This window comes from Oreochromis niloticus, linkage group LG14 (genome assembly GCF_001858045.2).
Source record: "Oreochromis niloticus isolate F11D_XX linkage group LG14, O_niloticus_UMD_NMBU, whole genome shotgun sequence".
Lineage (NCBI taxonomy): Eukaryota > Metazoa > Chordata > Actinopteri > Cichliformes > Cichlidae > Oreochromis > Oreochromis niloticus.
The window spans coordinates 29,655,474-29,669,462 of record NC_031979.2 but is presented as its reverse complement, the minus strand read 5'-3'; the positions used below and the strand labels follow the sequence as shown (position 1 = coordinate 29,669,462).

At 43.8% G+C, this 13,989-nt stretch overlaps 1 protein-coding gene and 1 long non-coding RNA gene across 2 annotated transcripts; both read right to left on the bottom strand.

The window, feature by feature from the left end:
* Positions 1–734: 734 nt before the first annotated feature.
* On the bottom strand, positions 735–1,572 carry LOC109204967 (putative olfactory receptor 13C6). The gene is made up of 2 exons (XM_019367228.2): positions 927–1,572; positions 735–739 (listed from the first exon to the last, which is right to left on the bottom strand). The coding sequence occupies exons 1-2, from the start codon at positions 1,516–1,518 to the stop codon at positions 735–737; spliced, it is 597 nt and encodes a 198-aa protein (XP_019222773.1). The 5' UTR covers positions 1,519–1,572.
* Positions 1,573–2,303: 731 nt separating this feature from the next.
* Positions 2,304–13,649, bottom strand: LOC109204902 (uncharacterized). The gene is made up of 3 exons (XR_003213958.1): positions 13,147–13,649; positions 12,623–12,793; positions 2,304–2,740 (listed from the first exon to the last, which is right to left on the bottom strand). It is a non-coding gene; the product is annotated as an uncharacterized LOC109204902 (long non-coding RNA).
* Between the last annotated feature and the right edge of the window lie 340 nt (positions 13,650–13,989).

Sequence of the window (13,989 nt, the reverse complement as noted above, 5' to 3'; positions counted from 1 at the left end):
ATTGACACAAGACGTTTCTCATTCACAAAAATTGAGGTGCAGTGAGGGAGAGAATGAATGCTGCAAGAAGCAAGAAAAACAATCCAACAATCCAAATCCAACCTTTTTGGACCTGACATTTAGGAAACTTGAGGGTGACCACATTCAAATTAAATAAAACAGAATATTTATCCACTTAAACAGATTGCCAGCCTGTCCTGGGATTTGCTGTTTCACACACAAATATTCTCCAATGTCTTACAACTCTGATCAGCAAATACAGAAAATCCTTAAAATTATTCAAATAAAGTCATCATACTATCATACTATAATGATTGTAGGATATGTATGTTTGTATCTTCCCCATCCCCATCCCCTCCTTGATGAGTGGACTAGTCTTGATGACACTTGCATAAACATTACCTATGGCACTGAGAGTGCCTATATATCTATATAGTGAATACAAATCTCCCAATGATATATAGTTATACATTAGACAGTTCAGTTAAGCATAGAAACTAATTGTGTGTCATAATGCCATGTGTATGTATGTTTGTATGTTCAGTGCTTATAGTACAGGCTTGCTAGTAGTTCACAGTAAACTAGCTATACATGCCAGCCGTTTTTTAATATCCTAAAGATCTTAGTTTTGATTTCAGTTGTCCTTAGACTGTACACAAAAGGATTAACAAGAGATGGGCCGAGGATGGTCCCAATAAGTAAACCCTGACGTTCTTCAAGGGATAATGCAACGCCTAATCTGGTTAAGACAATGATTATAAATGCAGGACAGTAATGACATGTTACACAAATTAAGTGACTCAGAAGAGTGCCCCCCATTTTCTTTTTGTCATTATTTGATAATTTGACAAAAATCAATATCACACAATATGAGAGGCAAATGAAAATAAAAGTGAAGAATAAAATAAAAAATAATATAATAGCACCTAAATTTAAATAGTAATTTGGGTCGGCACAAGTGGTTCGTAGTACAGCAGCATAGTCACAGAAAGTGTACTTCAGTCTTGAGTAGCAGTGAGGGAGACGAACTACCACTGCGGGGGCAAGAGCCGCAAAACCACTACCAACAAACCACAGGATGTATGTAAGAAAAACAACACGTGTGTTTGTTAAATAACTGTGGTACTGAAAAGGACAAATTATAGCAATTAATCTATCCAATGCCATAATTGCTAAAGCAAGCCTCTCCATCACAGCTCCCAAGTGGAAAACAAACATTTGAATTATGCACTCCACATAGGATATGGTATTAACACCTGCAAGTAGAACCCCAATCATTGTTGGACTGGTACTTGAAGTGTAAATTATATCAACAACAGCAAGGTTGCAAACCAGAAGATACATTGGTTTATGTAATCTCTTGTCAAAAATAATGAAGAGGATATTTACCGTATTGGCAAGAACAACTAGTAGATAGATTATCAGCATAACCACACCAATTGCCTCCGGCCTCATAACTGTGTCAAAACCACCTATAATAAAGTGTGTTACATTGATTGAAGCATTCTGTAAATACATGTTCAACAAATTTTTTAAATTACAAGCTATTTCAAAATGTAATTGAATAAGTAACAAAATTAAAATGAATAGCTCATCTCAAAGCAAGCGACAAATATATTTTAAATCTAAAATCATACACAATTGTTACAAAAAAAAAAAAACCCAACTAACTGTTGTAAAGCTAAGCAGCTTTGGATTAACCCGACAGCATGAAGGCTTTGTCTTTTTAAGTCTCACAAAAACTCTAAGATATCATTGGTCAGCTCCCTCACAATGGCTCTGGAGCTTGGTAATTCTTCGCATTTACATATCACCAGAGATTGCAGATCCATGATGTCATCTCCTCCAGTGTTGCAATTAGGATGCATTGAATTGATACATTTTAATTCCATTTAAGCCAATCTCACCGCTCACAGACTTTTATTAACCTTTATCTAGACTCTTTATATGAAACAAAAAGGATAGCATGACATTTTTAAGTACACCACTACATCTTGGTATGGAGTTCCTCTAAGTTCAAAACAGTAAAAAAAAAAGCAAGATCCACAAATCTTTGCAAATCTGGACTTGAATGCATGTGGATCTTGAATTCTCATCTTGTCTTGAAGCAGAGATAAGATCCTGAAGCGATTAAGACACAGACTCTCGCTGTTTTTTGATTGTGCCTATAAATTGTGTACATAAAAATGATGAACAGAATGACAAAGGGCACCCACCGAGAATGGGTCTCATTTTCTATTGCATTAAGAGCATCACCAAGTGTAACGCTTCCGTTCTTCATGAACCACAGACACTCAGAAAGGTTGGCTGTTCACGGTTTATTCCTGCAGAAGACATAGAAAACACTTAACATGTGTCTTCTGGTGGTACCAGCAATTGTAGCTCCCTCACAGCGCAAACGCGCGCTGTGTTGACAGACTTCAATCTACTTCTTAATAAAGAAAAGATGGAAAATAATCATTTCTTCCATTTTACAGTCTGTCACACCGTACTTGAATACAAAAAGACATCTTACAACTTATAAAAATTACATTTCACAATCGTATAAAACAAAATAACAGGATAACAGAAGTGTCACCGGCTAAACATTTCCCTCTAGTGGACAAATTAACAGTAGCGCATTACATTTTCACTTGCTTGTGCTTTACAGACAAGATGACTGTTAACAAGCTCACGTACCTGCAGAAGACATAGAAAACACTTAACATGTGTCTTCTGGTGGTACCAGCAATTGTAGCTCCTACAATGAAAAACAACATCACAAAAAGGACAGAAAAACAGTAAATCCAAACACATTTACTGCTATGCGCAGCAACCACTAGGGGGCCGACAAAAGCTTACTGCCAAAGAGCATAAATACGGCAGAAACACTGTTTAACAGCAACCAGCCTTTGTTTCGGTTACACAGTAACATCCTAACATCAATATAAACCTATATACATCGACATGTACAACTTATGTAACAACATTCACACCAGAAACCATAAAAATGCCAGAGCCTTTCATTACAGAACTTACCCTCACAGTGCAAACGCGCGCTGTGAGGAGCGGAAGCCTTAGCAGCTTCCAAACGCTAGAGCAGTGGTCCCCAAACTTTTTTTGCCAGGCCCCCCTTTTTCACAAGAAAAATGTTCGCGCCCCCCCATCACCTAACCCCCCCCCCCCCCCCCCTGCACAAACACATCCTCCAAACACACACACCCATATTTTGTTTACAAACTCCATTGCGGTTTATTTCACACCTCAAACATTTAGTAAACAATTAAGCAAATACAAGTAAACGGCAATAAATTACAGGTAGTAATAAAATATACTACTAACTCTTTTACGCTGCGTCCACACCTACACGGGTATTTTTGAAAACGCAGCTGTTTCTATGCGTTTGGGCTTTTCGTCAACACGTAAACGGCGTTGCGATTCACCGAAAACTGAGATTATTTAAAACTCCTTTTTTGCGTTTATGTGTGGACGAGGATTACAGAGTTCGTCACGCAATATCAAAGGTATGTGCCTCTTTTCACGTCACGCTGTGCGCCACGTTATTGTTTACATGAGATGAATTGCAGAATGGCAGATAGAGACAAAATACTGTTAATCTGACTATCTTCAGGTTTTACAGGCTTACATATACACACGCAGTTACTGTCCCTCCATTTAGAAAGGCAGAGGCGTCATGGTATGATTATTTTACGTGTAGTTGTTTTTTTTCCTGTGTAATAATATTCAACATTGCTATCAATACATTTTTCAAAAAATGTCTCTCTGTGCAAAATGGATTTAAACACATAAACAGCTGTGGGATACTGTTTGTCCGTGATTTGAACCGGGGGAACAAATTACGGCAGGATCAGCCTGATATTATTTGTATCCCACTGTAACTTTACTGCATAAAGAGCTAACATGTCCAAAATGTCAGGAGTAGTTAGTTATTACAAGAAGTGTTTGTGAACTAAAAATCAAGAATGTGGGATACTGTTTGTCTGTGATTTGGAGAGCACAGCGCGTGCTCCCGACGCAGGGAAACTAATTTTGCAGGGGAGACCTACCTTGGCACTTGTGCAGGTGAAGCCAAAGGGAAGATATGCTTCACCATATTTTCCTGTCTTTGGCGTGGAAGGAAGTTGGTTTGGAAACATATTTGGCAATGCTTCATCTCCTGCTTTGCGTTTATGTGGGAGCCCCGTCAAAAACCTGTCCACAGTGTCCAAACGCTCTTTTTTTTTCTTTTTCCTTTTCATACCGCGTCCCCCCTGCAATGGCTCTGCGCCCCCCCTAGGGGGTGGGCCCCACACTTTGGGAACCTCTGCGCTAGAGTGAGATCTGGTTTCTGTGTTTTCAAAATAAAATACAACAAAAAATGATAAAATTCACACTTAAAATAATAATTAAGACCAGGTAAGTGCATGTTTTTCAGATGTCTTTTTAACTCCGTTACACTCACCCCCACTGAATTTTATCAAATTTGAGCCTCAGGTACCCACACTGGTACGCACCAACCAACCAGAGGTCAAAAATCACAGACACCAACTAAACGTATCCCTAAGGATGAAGTGGGATGGGAGCAGCGCTAAACTCCCAACCCAGCAACTGGCAGCAGAGTGCCCGAAATACACCCTACTAATAACACCCTTACAAGGTGTGCACCACGGCTCAAAAGGAAAAAACAAAAAATAAACATGTAGAGTACATAACAGCAAGTACAATTCCCATCACTCAGGTATGCATATAAACAGAACATTTAGTCAGAGAAGGATGGAATCAACGACTTACAAACTGACTTCACCTCAAACCTGTCGCGAGCCACGACTTGATTTGACATAGTCTGGATCAGTCTATTCACCGGTTTGACAAGCCGCCCAAGTCTGGTTCTGATCTGAGAAGCATTCCCGGTTTGGCTATAGTCAACCATTGGGGACTGAGCAGCAATGGCAGGAGCAACTACATCCACCGCTACGTCAGGTGTAGTAGAGCATACAGGGAGTGCAGAATTATTAGGCAAATGAGTATTTTGTCCACATCATCCTCTTCATGCATGTTGTCTTACTCCAAGCTGTATAGGCTTGAAAGCCTACTACCAATTAAGCATATTAGGTGATGTGCATCTCTGTAATGAGAAGGGGTGTGGTCTAATGACATCAACACCCTATATCAGGTGTGCATAATTATTAGGCAACTTCCTTTCCTTTGGCAAAATGGGTCAAAAGAAGGACTTGACAGGCTCAGAAAAGTCAAAAATAGTGAGATATCTTGCAGAGGGATGCAGCAGTCTTAAAATCGCAAAGCTTCTGAAGCCTGATCATCGAACAATCAAGCGTTTCATTCAAAATAGTCAACAGGGTCGCAAGAAGCGTGTGGAAAAACTAAGGTGCAAAATAACTGCCCATGAACTGAGAAAAGTCAAGCGTGCAGCTGCCAAGATGCCACTTGCCACCAGTTTGGCCATATTTCAGAGCTGCAACATCACTGGAGTGCCCAAAAGCACAAGGTGTGCAATACTCAGAGACATGGCCAAGGTAAGAAAGGCTGAAAGACGACCACCACTGAACAAGACACACAAGCTGAAACGTCAAGACTGGGCCAAGAAATATCTCAAGACTGATTTTTCTAAGGTTTTATGGACTGATGAAATGAGAGTGAGTCTTGATGGGCCAGATGGATGGGCCCGTGGCTGGATTGGTAAAGGGCAGAGAGCTCCAGTCCGACTCAGACGCCAGCAAGGTGGAGGTGGAGTACTGGTTTGGGCTGGTATCATCAAAGATGAGCTTGTGGGGCCTTTTCGGGTTGAGGATGGAGTCAAGCTCAACTCCCAGTCCTACTGCCAGTTTCTGGAAGACACCTTCTTCAAGCAGTGGTACAGGAAGAAGTCTGCATCCTTCAAGAAAAACATGATTTTCATGCAGGACAATGCTCCATCACACGCGTCCAAGTACTCCACAGCGTGGCTGGCAAGAAAGGGTATAAAAGAAGAAAAACTAATGACATGGCCTCCTTGTTCACCTGATCTGAGAACCTGTGGTCCATCATCAAATGTGAGATTTACAAGGAGGGAAAACAGTACACCTCTCTGAACAGTGTCTGGGAGGCTGTGGTTGCTGCTGCACGCAATGTTGATGGTGAACAGATCAAAACACTGACAGAATCCATGGATGGCAGGCTTTTGAGTGTCCTTGAAAAGAAAGGTGGCTATATTGGTCGCTGCTTTGTTTTTGTTTTGTTTTTGAATGTCAGAAATGTATATTTGTGAATGTGGAGATGTTATATTGGTTTCACTGGTAAAAATAAATAATTGACATGGGTATATATTTGTTTTTTGTTAAGTTGCCTAATAATTATGCACAGTAATAGTCACCTGCACACACAGATATCCCCCTAAAATAGCTAAAACTAAAAACAAACTAAAAACTACTTCCAAAAACATTCAGCTTTGATATTAATGAGTTTTTTGGGTTCATTGAGAACATGGTTGTTGTTCAATAATAAAATTATTCCTCAAAAATACAACTTGCCTAATAATTCTGCACTCCCTGTACTTGTACACCCTCCCCACAACTCGTAGCAATATTGACCTCCTGGGATGCCATGCTAGAACCAGTTTGGTCAAAGTCCACTTCAACAGACAAGCCCGATGCGGCTGGCAAGACTGAATCCACGCTTGAAACATCAGTAACATCTCCCACAGACCAGCTGGACTCCGTCAACTGCGACACCCATGCAATTGTCCTATCTCCAGGGTCCAAAGGTTCAGAGATAACCTCCAGGTCGGCTGTCCCATCCATGGCATCGGGTGAGCAGTTACCATGAGCACCAACACAGCTCACAGCAGGGGCATTCAAATCCCCCTCCCCAGACGCAGCCTCATCATCATCTTCAGGCGCCGTGTTCACATCCCACGTAGAGGAGACGTGGTCCGAGGTTCCAACATCATCCTCCAGGGGCAGGAAATTCGCCACCAACAGCAGATTCCGGTGGACCACTCTCTCTCGTCCGGAAACAGAATCACGGATCCTGAAAGTGTGAGTATCATGGTTCACATCGATCACGGTGTAGACCGTTGACTCCCACCGATCAGCAACCTTCTTCTTTCCCCTCTCTTTCCTGTTAGCAACCAGGACTCTGTCACCAACCTCAATCCTGGAACACTTCACTCTCCTGTTATAGAGTTGTGAGTGACGATGCTTCTCCTGTGCAGCTCGGGCGCGTGCAATGACCATTGCTTCCTTCACATCTTCCCTGAGGGAAACCACATACCTGTCATAACAGGTAACAGCAGGATCGCTCAGGACAGAGCGGAACAGAATGTCAACAGGCAACCGGGGCGTGCGACCAAACATCAAGTAAAACGGTGCAAATCCGGTTGTCTCATGTGCGGTGCAGTTGTACATGAACGTCAAAGTCTGTAGCCGACGTGGCCAGTCCACTTTCGAGTCTGGTGGCAGGGCACAAATCATTCCACCCAGAGTCCGGTTGAAGCGCTCCACACTGCCGTTCCCCATCGGGTGGTAAGGCGTCGTGTGCGTCTTCTTCACACCAGAGACTCTGAGGAGCTCACTTATCAATTGGCTCTCAAAATTAGCACCCTGATCGCTATGTATCCTTTCCGGAAACCCGAATACACAGAAGTACCTGTCCCAGAGAAGCCTTGCAACCTGTTTAGCCGACTGGTCCTTGCATGGGAAGGCCTGCGCCCAGCCAGTGAAGTGGTCTGTGATGACCAAGACGTCGACGGACTTGTTGTGTGAGGCCTCAGCCGACCAAAAGTCAGTGCAGACCAACTCCAACAGTCTGGACGAGGACACGCTGACCAAAGGAGCACGCCCCTCTGGTTCGATAGTTTTACGGACTACACAGCGCTGGCATCCCCGTACATGGTCTCTCACGTCACGCCCAAGGTTCAACCAGAAAAATCTCTTCCTAGCCAGGTCTAAACTCCTGAACTGGCCCTGGTGACCAGCATCATCATGGATCCCTCGGAGGACCTCAGCCTTCAACGAGTCAGGAACCACGAACTGCAGTCGTCTGCTACCTGATATCTGGTCTCTGGAGACTCTGTACAACACACCGTTGTTGAGGACCAGCTTCTCCCAGTGGCTCAGGTATCTTTTAACAAGGACTGGGTCCCCTACCCGCTCTCTCCTCAAGGGTCTCCTGTGTCTCTCAACGTAGAAGACGACGCGGGAAAGCACTGCATCCTGCAGCTGTGCGTCCCTAAGTTCTCTCTCTGAATAGGCAGGTAAGGCCTCCAGACCGGGGGACAGCATCTGTGGCAGGTGATGTAAAGCCTCTATTGCTCTCCCTCTTGGGCCGACATCCCACTCGACATGTGACTGCAAAACAGCTGTGAGAGCATCTTCAGCCAGAACCAGGGGAGTCAGACTCTGCGTGCCTTGGGACATGATGGAAGCTCCACCATTCGCCTCGCAGTCGGTGGACGACCGAAACGCCCTCTGGATTGATGCATGTGAAACATCTTTTGCCTCATCAAGGAAGTCTGCATATCTCTCAGCCAGCAGTCTGTCACTTACATTATCCTTCACAAAAGGCAATCGGCTCAGGGCATCTGCCACAATGTTCTGACGGCCTGGGACATATTTAATGTCAAAGTCATAGCTTGCAAGTTTAGCCACCCAACGTTGTTCACAACAGTCCAGCTTTGGCTTGGTTAAAATGTGGGTCAAGGGGTTGTTATCAGTCCAGACGGTGAACTTGTGACCTTTGAGCCAATGACTGAACTTGTCGCAGACTGACCACTTTAACGCCAGAAACTCCAATCTGTGTGCTGGATAGTTTCTTTGAGACTGAGACAGTGATTTGCTGGCAAAAGCAATCGGTCTGGGCTTAGTTCCACCGTCCTGGATTTGAGCCAACACTGCTCCAATGCCATCCAGTGATGCATCTGTTGACAGCAAGAAGGGGCGAGAGAAGTCTGGGTGAGCCAAAACGACTGTATTTAACATCAAGCTCGTGAGCTTCTCAAAAGCCTCCTCTTCTCTGGATGTCCAATCCGAAGCACTCAACTTCCTGCACGGCCGCCTCACCTTAGTTGTCCCCTTGCCCTTCTTCACAGCACCTCAGTCAACACTTGCCTCAGCTTCTGGTACTGACTCGGGGGAACACGCCTGTAGGGAAGTCTGAAAGGCCTGTTATCTGAGAGGCGGATGCGATGCACAAAGTGTTTGGCTTCCCCACAGTCGAGATGATGGCGGGAAAAGACATCCTCGTACTGCAAAACCAGGTCAGCCATCCTCTCTTTACACTGTCTCGATGTCTCACAGGACTCTATGTCAACACCACCAAGCCCAACAAGTTCGAGTTTCTCCTTCATGGAAGTGGGCGTGACTTGTGGCGACATGGCCGACTGATGGCTGCTAGCCAGGGTTGTCTCCTGGAGCGCTGAAGCATCAAAGTCCTCAAGCGCCACACAGGAGTACACGTCTGCTAGTTTGGCGTTACGTCGCAGATGTACAGGCTGCTCAGACATATTGATCAGTTTCAATGGGACCCATCTGTCACCCCACAAGGGAGTAACCAATCTAGCAACCAAAATCCCTCTGGGTGCTGAGCAGGATGACGAGGGCTCTGTCATCACTGTGCTGCCAGGGGAGACATTGACGTTCTTTGGTAGTTTTCCCCATAACAGATATTCGCGACCCGGGTCGAGGCACACAGCTGAGTTACACCTAACTGTGCCTACTCTGTCCAGGACGTCCGAATCTTTCCATGGGGTCAAACCAGAAAGCATCGACAGAAAATTTTCAGTCTCAAGGTTGATCTTAGAGCAATTACTAGAGACCGTGTTCCAGTAGGGCTCACAACGTTTAGACTGGTGTAATATGTGCTTTATGACGTTCGTCCCCAGTATCAAGTCATCAAGCTGCCCTTGAACCACCAGGATGGGAACTATCATTCTGCAGCCATACACCTCCATCTCCACATTGAGGGCATACTTAGGCTTTACACGTAGTCCTCCACACCCAACAAGAGTCACATCCACTTTGATAACATCTTGATCAGTTATCAGTCCAGACTCACGCAGCGTCACCTCGGCTGCTTCATTCATGCTGCAGGCCATGGAACCACTGTCCAGCATACCACCCATTTTCAAAAACCCACCAAAAGTGACCGGAGTGTAGAAAAGACTATCACTATTGCCGACTTTGTGAATGTTTTGAAAAATAACTTCAGAATCTTTGCATTTTTGTCTGGCCTCTTCATACACTGACTCCGCATCACCGATATCAACAGTTTGGGAGTTTCCCGTAAGACCTGCACTGCCTCCCACCGAATACAGGTCGGCTAGTTTCCCTCCGGCTGGACCTGGGTAGACGTACTAGCCGGGCAGGACAACCGAACATGGCCAGGAGCAAAGCATGAAAAGCACAGTTTATCAGATAGGCAGTGTGATGCTGTGGTATGTCTCGGATCACTGCAGACTCTGCAGGCATCCTCTCTCCTCCGTCCATTTCGTGAGAACTGATTAAACGCCCCTCTCCTAGGTCTCTGAGTGTTGTGGTGCTGCATTCTCTCCATCATGGTGTGAGATTATTCTGTTATCATATGTTACCTTATATCTGTAATCAAAGTAGTTGAATTATGATATTGCTGTAGATCATATTATACCCCTTAATATAGAGTGTGTGATCAGTATGTAGTTTAGTTTGCATTATACTTCTGACTTAAAAGAGTGTGAAAATCATTAGATCTATTGGATTGACCTGTATTACTCGACACTGTTGAATGTGTTACACTGTTTCTTGACATTTCATACTGCTGAATCATGAAGAGAATGTTGTGTGCAGGAGACCTTGTGTCTAGAATAGAAGAGAAGACCACATTCCATACCCCCACCTTTACAGAGAGCAGAAAGACAGGGAGCCGAGGTCATAACTTAGGCGCCGTAAGAGAGAAAGAATGTGAATGTTTAGGCTTTTACGACTAGGTGGGGGCTACTAGAGGCTATAAGAAGCTGAGTAACCCGTCACCATTTTGAGACTTGCTGTGACCCTCTGCAGGCAGGTCTCCCCATCATGATGGTTCTTATGCTCTTAAGTGTTGAATTATATGGAAATAAAATATTGTTGATTGAGCATTTATACACCGAGTATTGTCCTTCCTTCAGCCCAAAGATTAAAAGAACTGGGAGATTTTAACAATGGCCTGAAACATATCCACCATCTGACCCATGAGCCTTTCTTCTGACTATTGAAGATTTTGGCTCACCGCAGTCGAAGGGGAGAAACGCGGGCTACCGATGAGGGGCTCTCGTGTTGCGGTGGAGGGGAACGAGTTCACCAACCCCTGAAAACCTGAGGACGGGGCCGAGAAGCTTCGGGAGCATCCCTCCGGCGCAGCAGCTGCAGGTGAGGCGTTCGGGTGCACGGCAGTGATCGTAGAATTACAGCCCTTCAACTGTGCAGCGCCGCTGGCTCTGCCATTAGCTCTCACCTCCCTCTGATAATCATCAATCCTTTGTTGTACGTCCCGAGCAGTCCACTCATGGACAGGCTTGCACTTGAAGACATAAGACAACTCAGGGTCAGGGCAATGTTTCACGAACATACATGCTACTTCATGGGTTAAAGGGGTCGCTGTCTGCCCCAGTCTGCGTAGCCCCTCTATGGCCAGTTCAGCAGCCTTGTTCAGTCTTATCCAATAATCTACTGGGTTTTCACCTCTGGTAGGGAGTGTTGCATAGAAGTCAGCAAGGGGGAGGCACGATGAAGAGTCACTGAAATAATGGCGAAGGACACCAAAGACCAGATCAGGTTTCTGTTTGACATCAAGACCTGGGTCACTACGAAGAGCCACTCTGACCACATCTCTGGCCTTCCCCATTAAATGGCTAATAATTTCGTCAGCCTGGCCATCAATGGGGACCTCTTGCTTCCATAGATAAGTCGTTGCCATGTCAATCCAGTCCTGAACTGAACATCTGTCTGTGCCATCACCCCTAAAAATTTGAAGCTCCTTATTGGGCTTAACATGAATAGTTACATGTGGTACATCTCGAGCGGTACTGTTACATTGCTCAGTTTGAGTCTTAGAGTCACCAGTCAGATTCACAACACCAGCTGACAACAGTTTAGTAACAATGGATTCACCTATCTGGGCTCCTATTTGCTCAACCATGTCAGTAAAGCCATGTAAAGCATCACTGTCTCTAATTGGAGTGGAAACTTGAGGCAAATCACCCATACCCCTACCGATGGGAATAAAACTCGGGCTTTGGCCTAGCCCAGTGTCACTGCTCACAGGACCAAACTGTGTGACATTATTGGTGTCAACTGCATGAACTAGTCCGGCACCTCTACCCTTAGGTAGTACTGGAGTGACAAATTTATCCATCCTCAAGTCACACACTTAAGATAACACCTACACGTGCACTCCGTTAGGGAGAGAAAAAAAAAAAACAGATAAAAATAAGAGAAATAACAGTATAATAGCAGCAAAACGAGGGAAAGAAAAAAAATAATAATAATGATGTCTAAACAATTCGAGTGTATAACCACACGTTGTATATCAAAACACAGGCACTTTTACCTTTGTCTTATTTCAATCACACCCCTCACCTTTTTTGTTTGTTTTGGGGGATTTTTTTTTTTTTTTTTTTTTTGTCTTAACTCACTTGGTTACAACAACCCACATTCAACTTGTGAACAGCAGGGGAGCAGAACAGCAGCCACGGCGATGAGCATCAAGCTGATCTGAAGATCCTAATGGTCACGGCACCAGTGTAACGCTTCCGTTCTTCATGAACCACAGACACTCAGAATGGTTGGCTGTTCACGGTTTATTCCTGCAGAAGACATAGAAAACACTTAACATGTGTCTTCTGGTGGTACCAGCAATTGTGGCTCCCTCACAGTGCAAATGCGCGCTGTGTTGACAGACTTCAATCTACTTCTTAATAAAGAAAAGATGGAAAATAATCATTTCTTCCATTTTAGTCTGTCACACCGTACTTGAATACAAAAAGACATCTTACAACTTATAAAAATTACATTTCACAATCGTATAAAACAAAATAACAGGATAACAGAAGTATCACCGGCTAAACATTTCCCTCTAGTGGACAAATTAACAGTAGCGCATTACATTTTCACTTGCTTGTGCTTTACAGACAAGATGACTGTTAACAAGCTCACGTACCTGCAGAAGACATAGAAAACACTTAACATGTGTCTTCTGGTGGTACCAGCAATTGTAGCTCCTACAATGTAAAACAACATCACAAAAAGCACAGAAAAACAGTAAATCCAAACACATTTACTGCTATGCGCAGCAACCACTAGGGGGCCGACAAAAGCTTACTGCCAAAGAGCATAAATACGGCAGAAACACTGTTTAACAGCAACCAGCCTTTGTTTCGGTTACACAGTAACATCCTAACATCAATATAAACCTATATACATCGACATGTACAACTTATGTAACAACATTCACACCAGAAACCATAAAAATGCCAGAGCCTTTCATTACAGAACTTACCCTCACAGTGCAAACGCGCGCTGTGAGGAGCGGAAGCCTTAGCAGCTTCCAAACGCTAGAGTGAGATCCGGTTTCTGGGTTTTCAAAATAAAATACAACAAAAAATGATAAAATTCACACTTAAAATAATAATTAAGACCAGGTAAGTGCATGTTTTTCAGATGTCTTTTAAACTCCGTTACACAAGTATGGTGTTCACTCTGCCAGTAGGTGGCAGACTGCTGCCTACTGGGAGTCTGCACTTTCTATTTTGTGTTTATGGATAAAGACAAAGAAGAAGTTTGGCACCAACTGCCCAACTTTAGCCACCATCTGTGTCCTTTTTGGCTTGCCTCGTAGATCCATGCTTTTCTAAACTAATGGATTATAGCAATACATTTGGAATCAACCCATATTCTGACTACTTATTTATTTCATTTTTATTCTGACGATCCTTTTCAGTAATGTTAAAAATACATTTAATTATTTTCAAATTCATGTTTCGTGGGTCATTATTTTAATTTC

Excerpts from the sequence above, each read along its gene's own strand:
- LOC109204967 (XM_019367228.2), bottom strand. The coding sequence starts at position 1,518 with ATGTATTTACAGAATGCTTCAATCAATGTAACACACTTTATTATAGGT.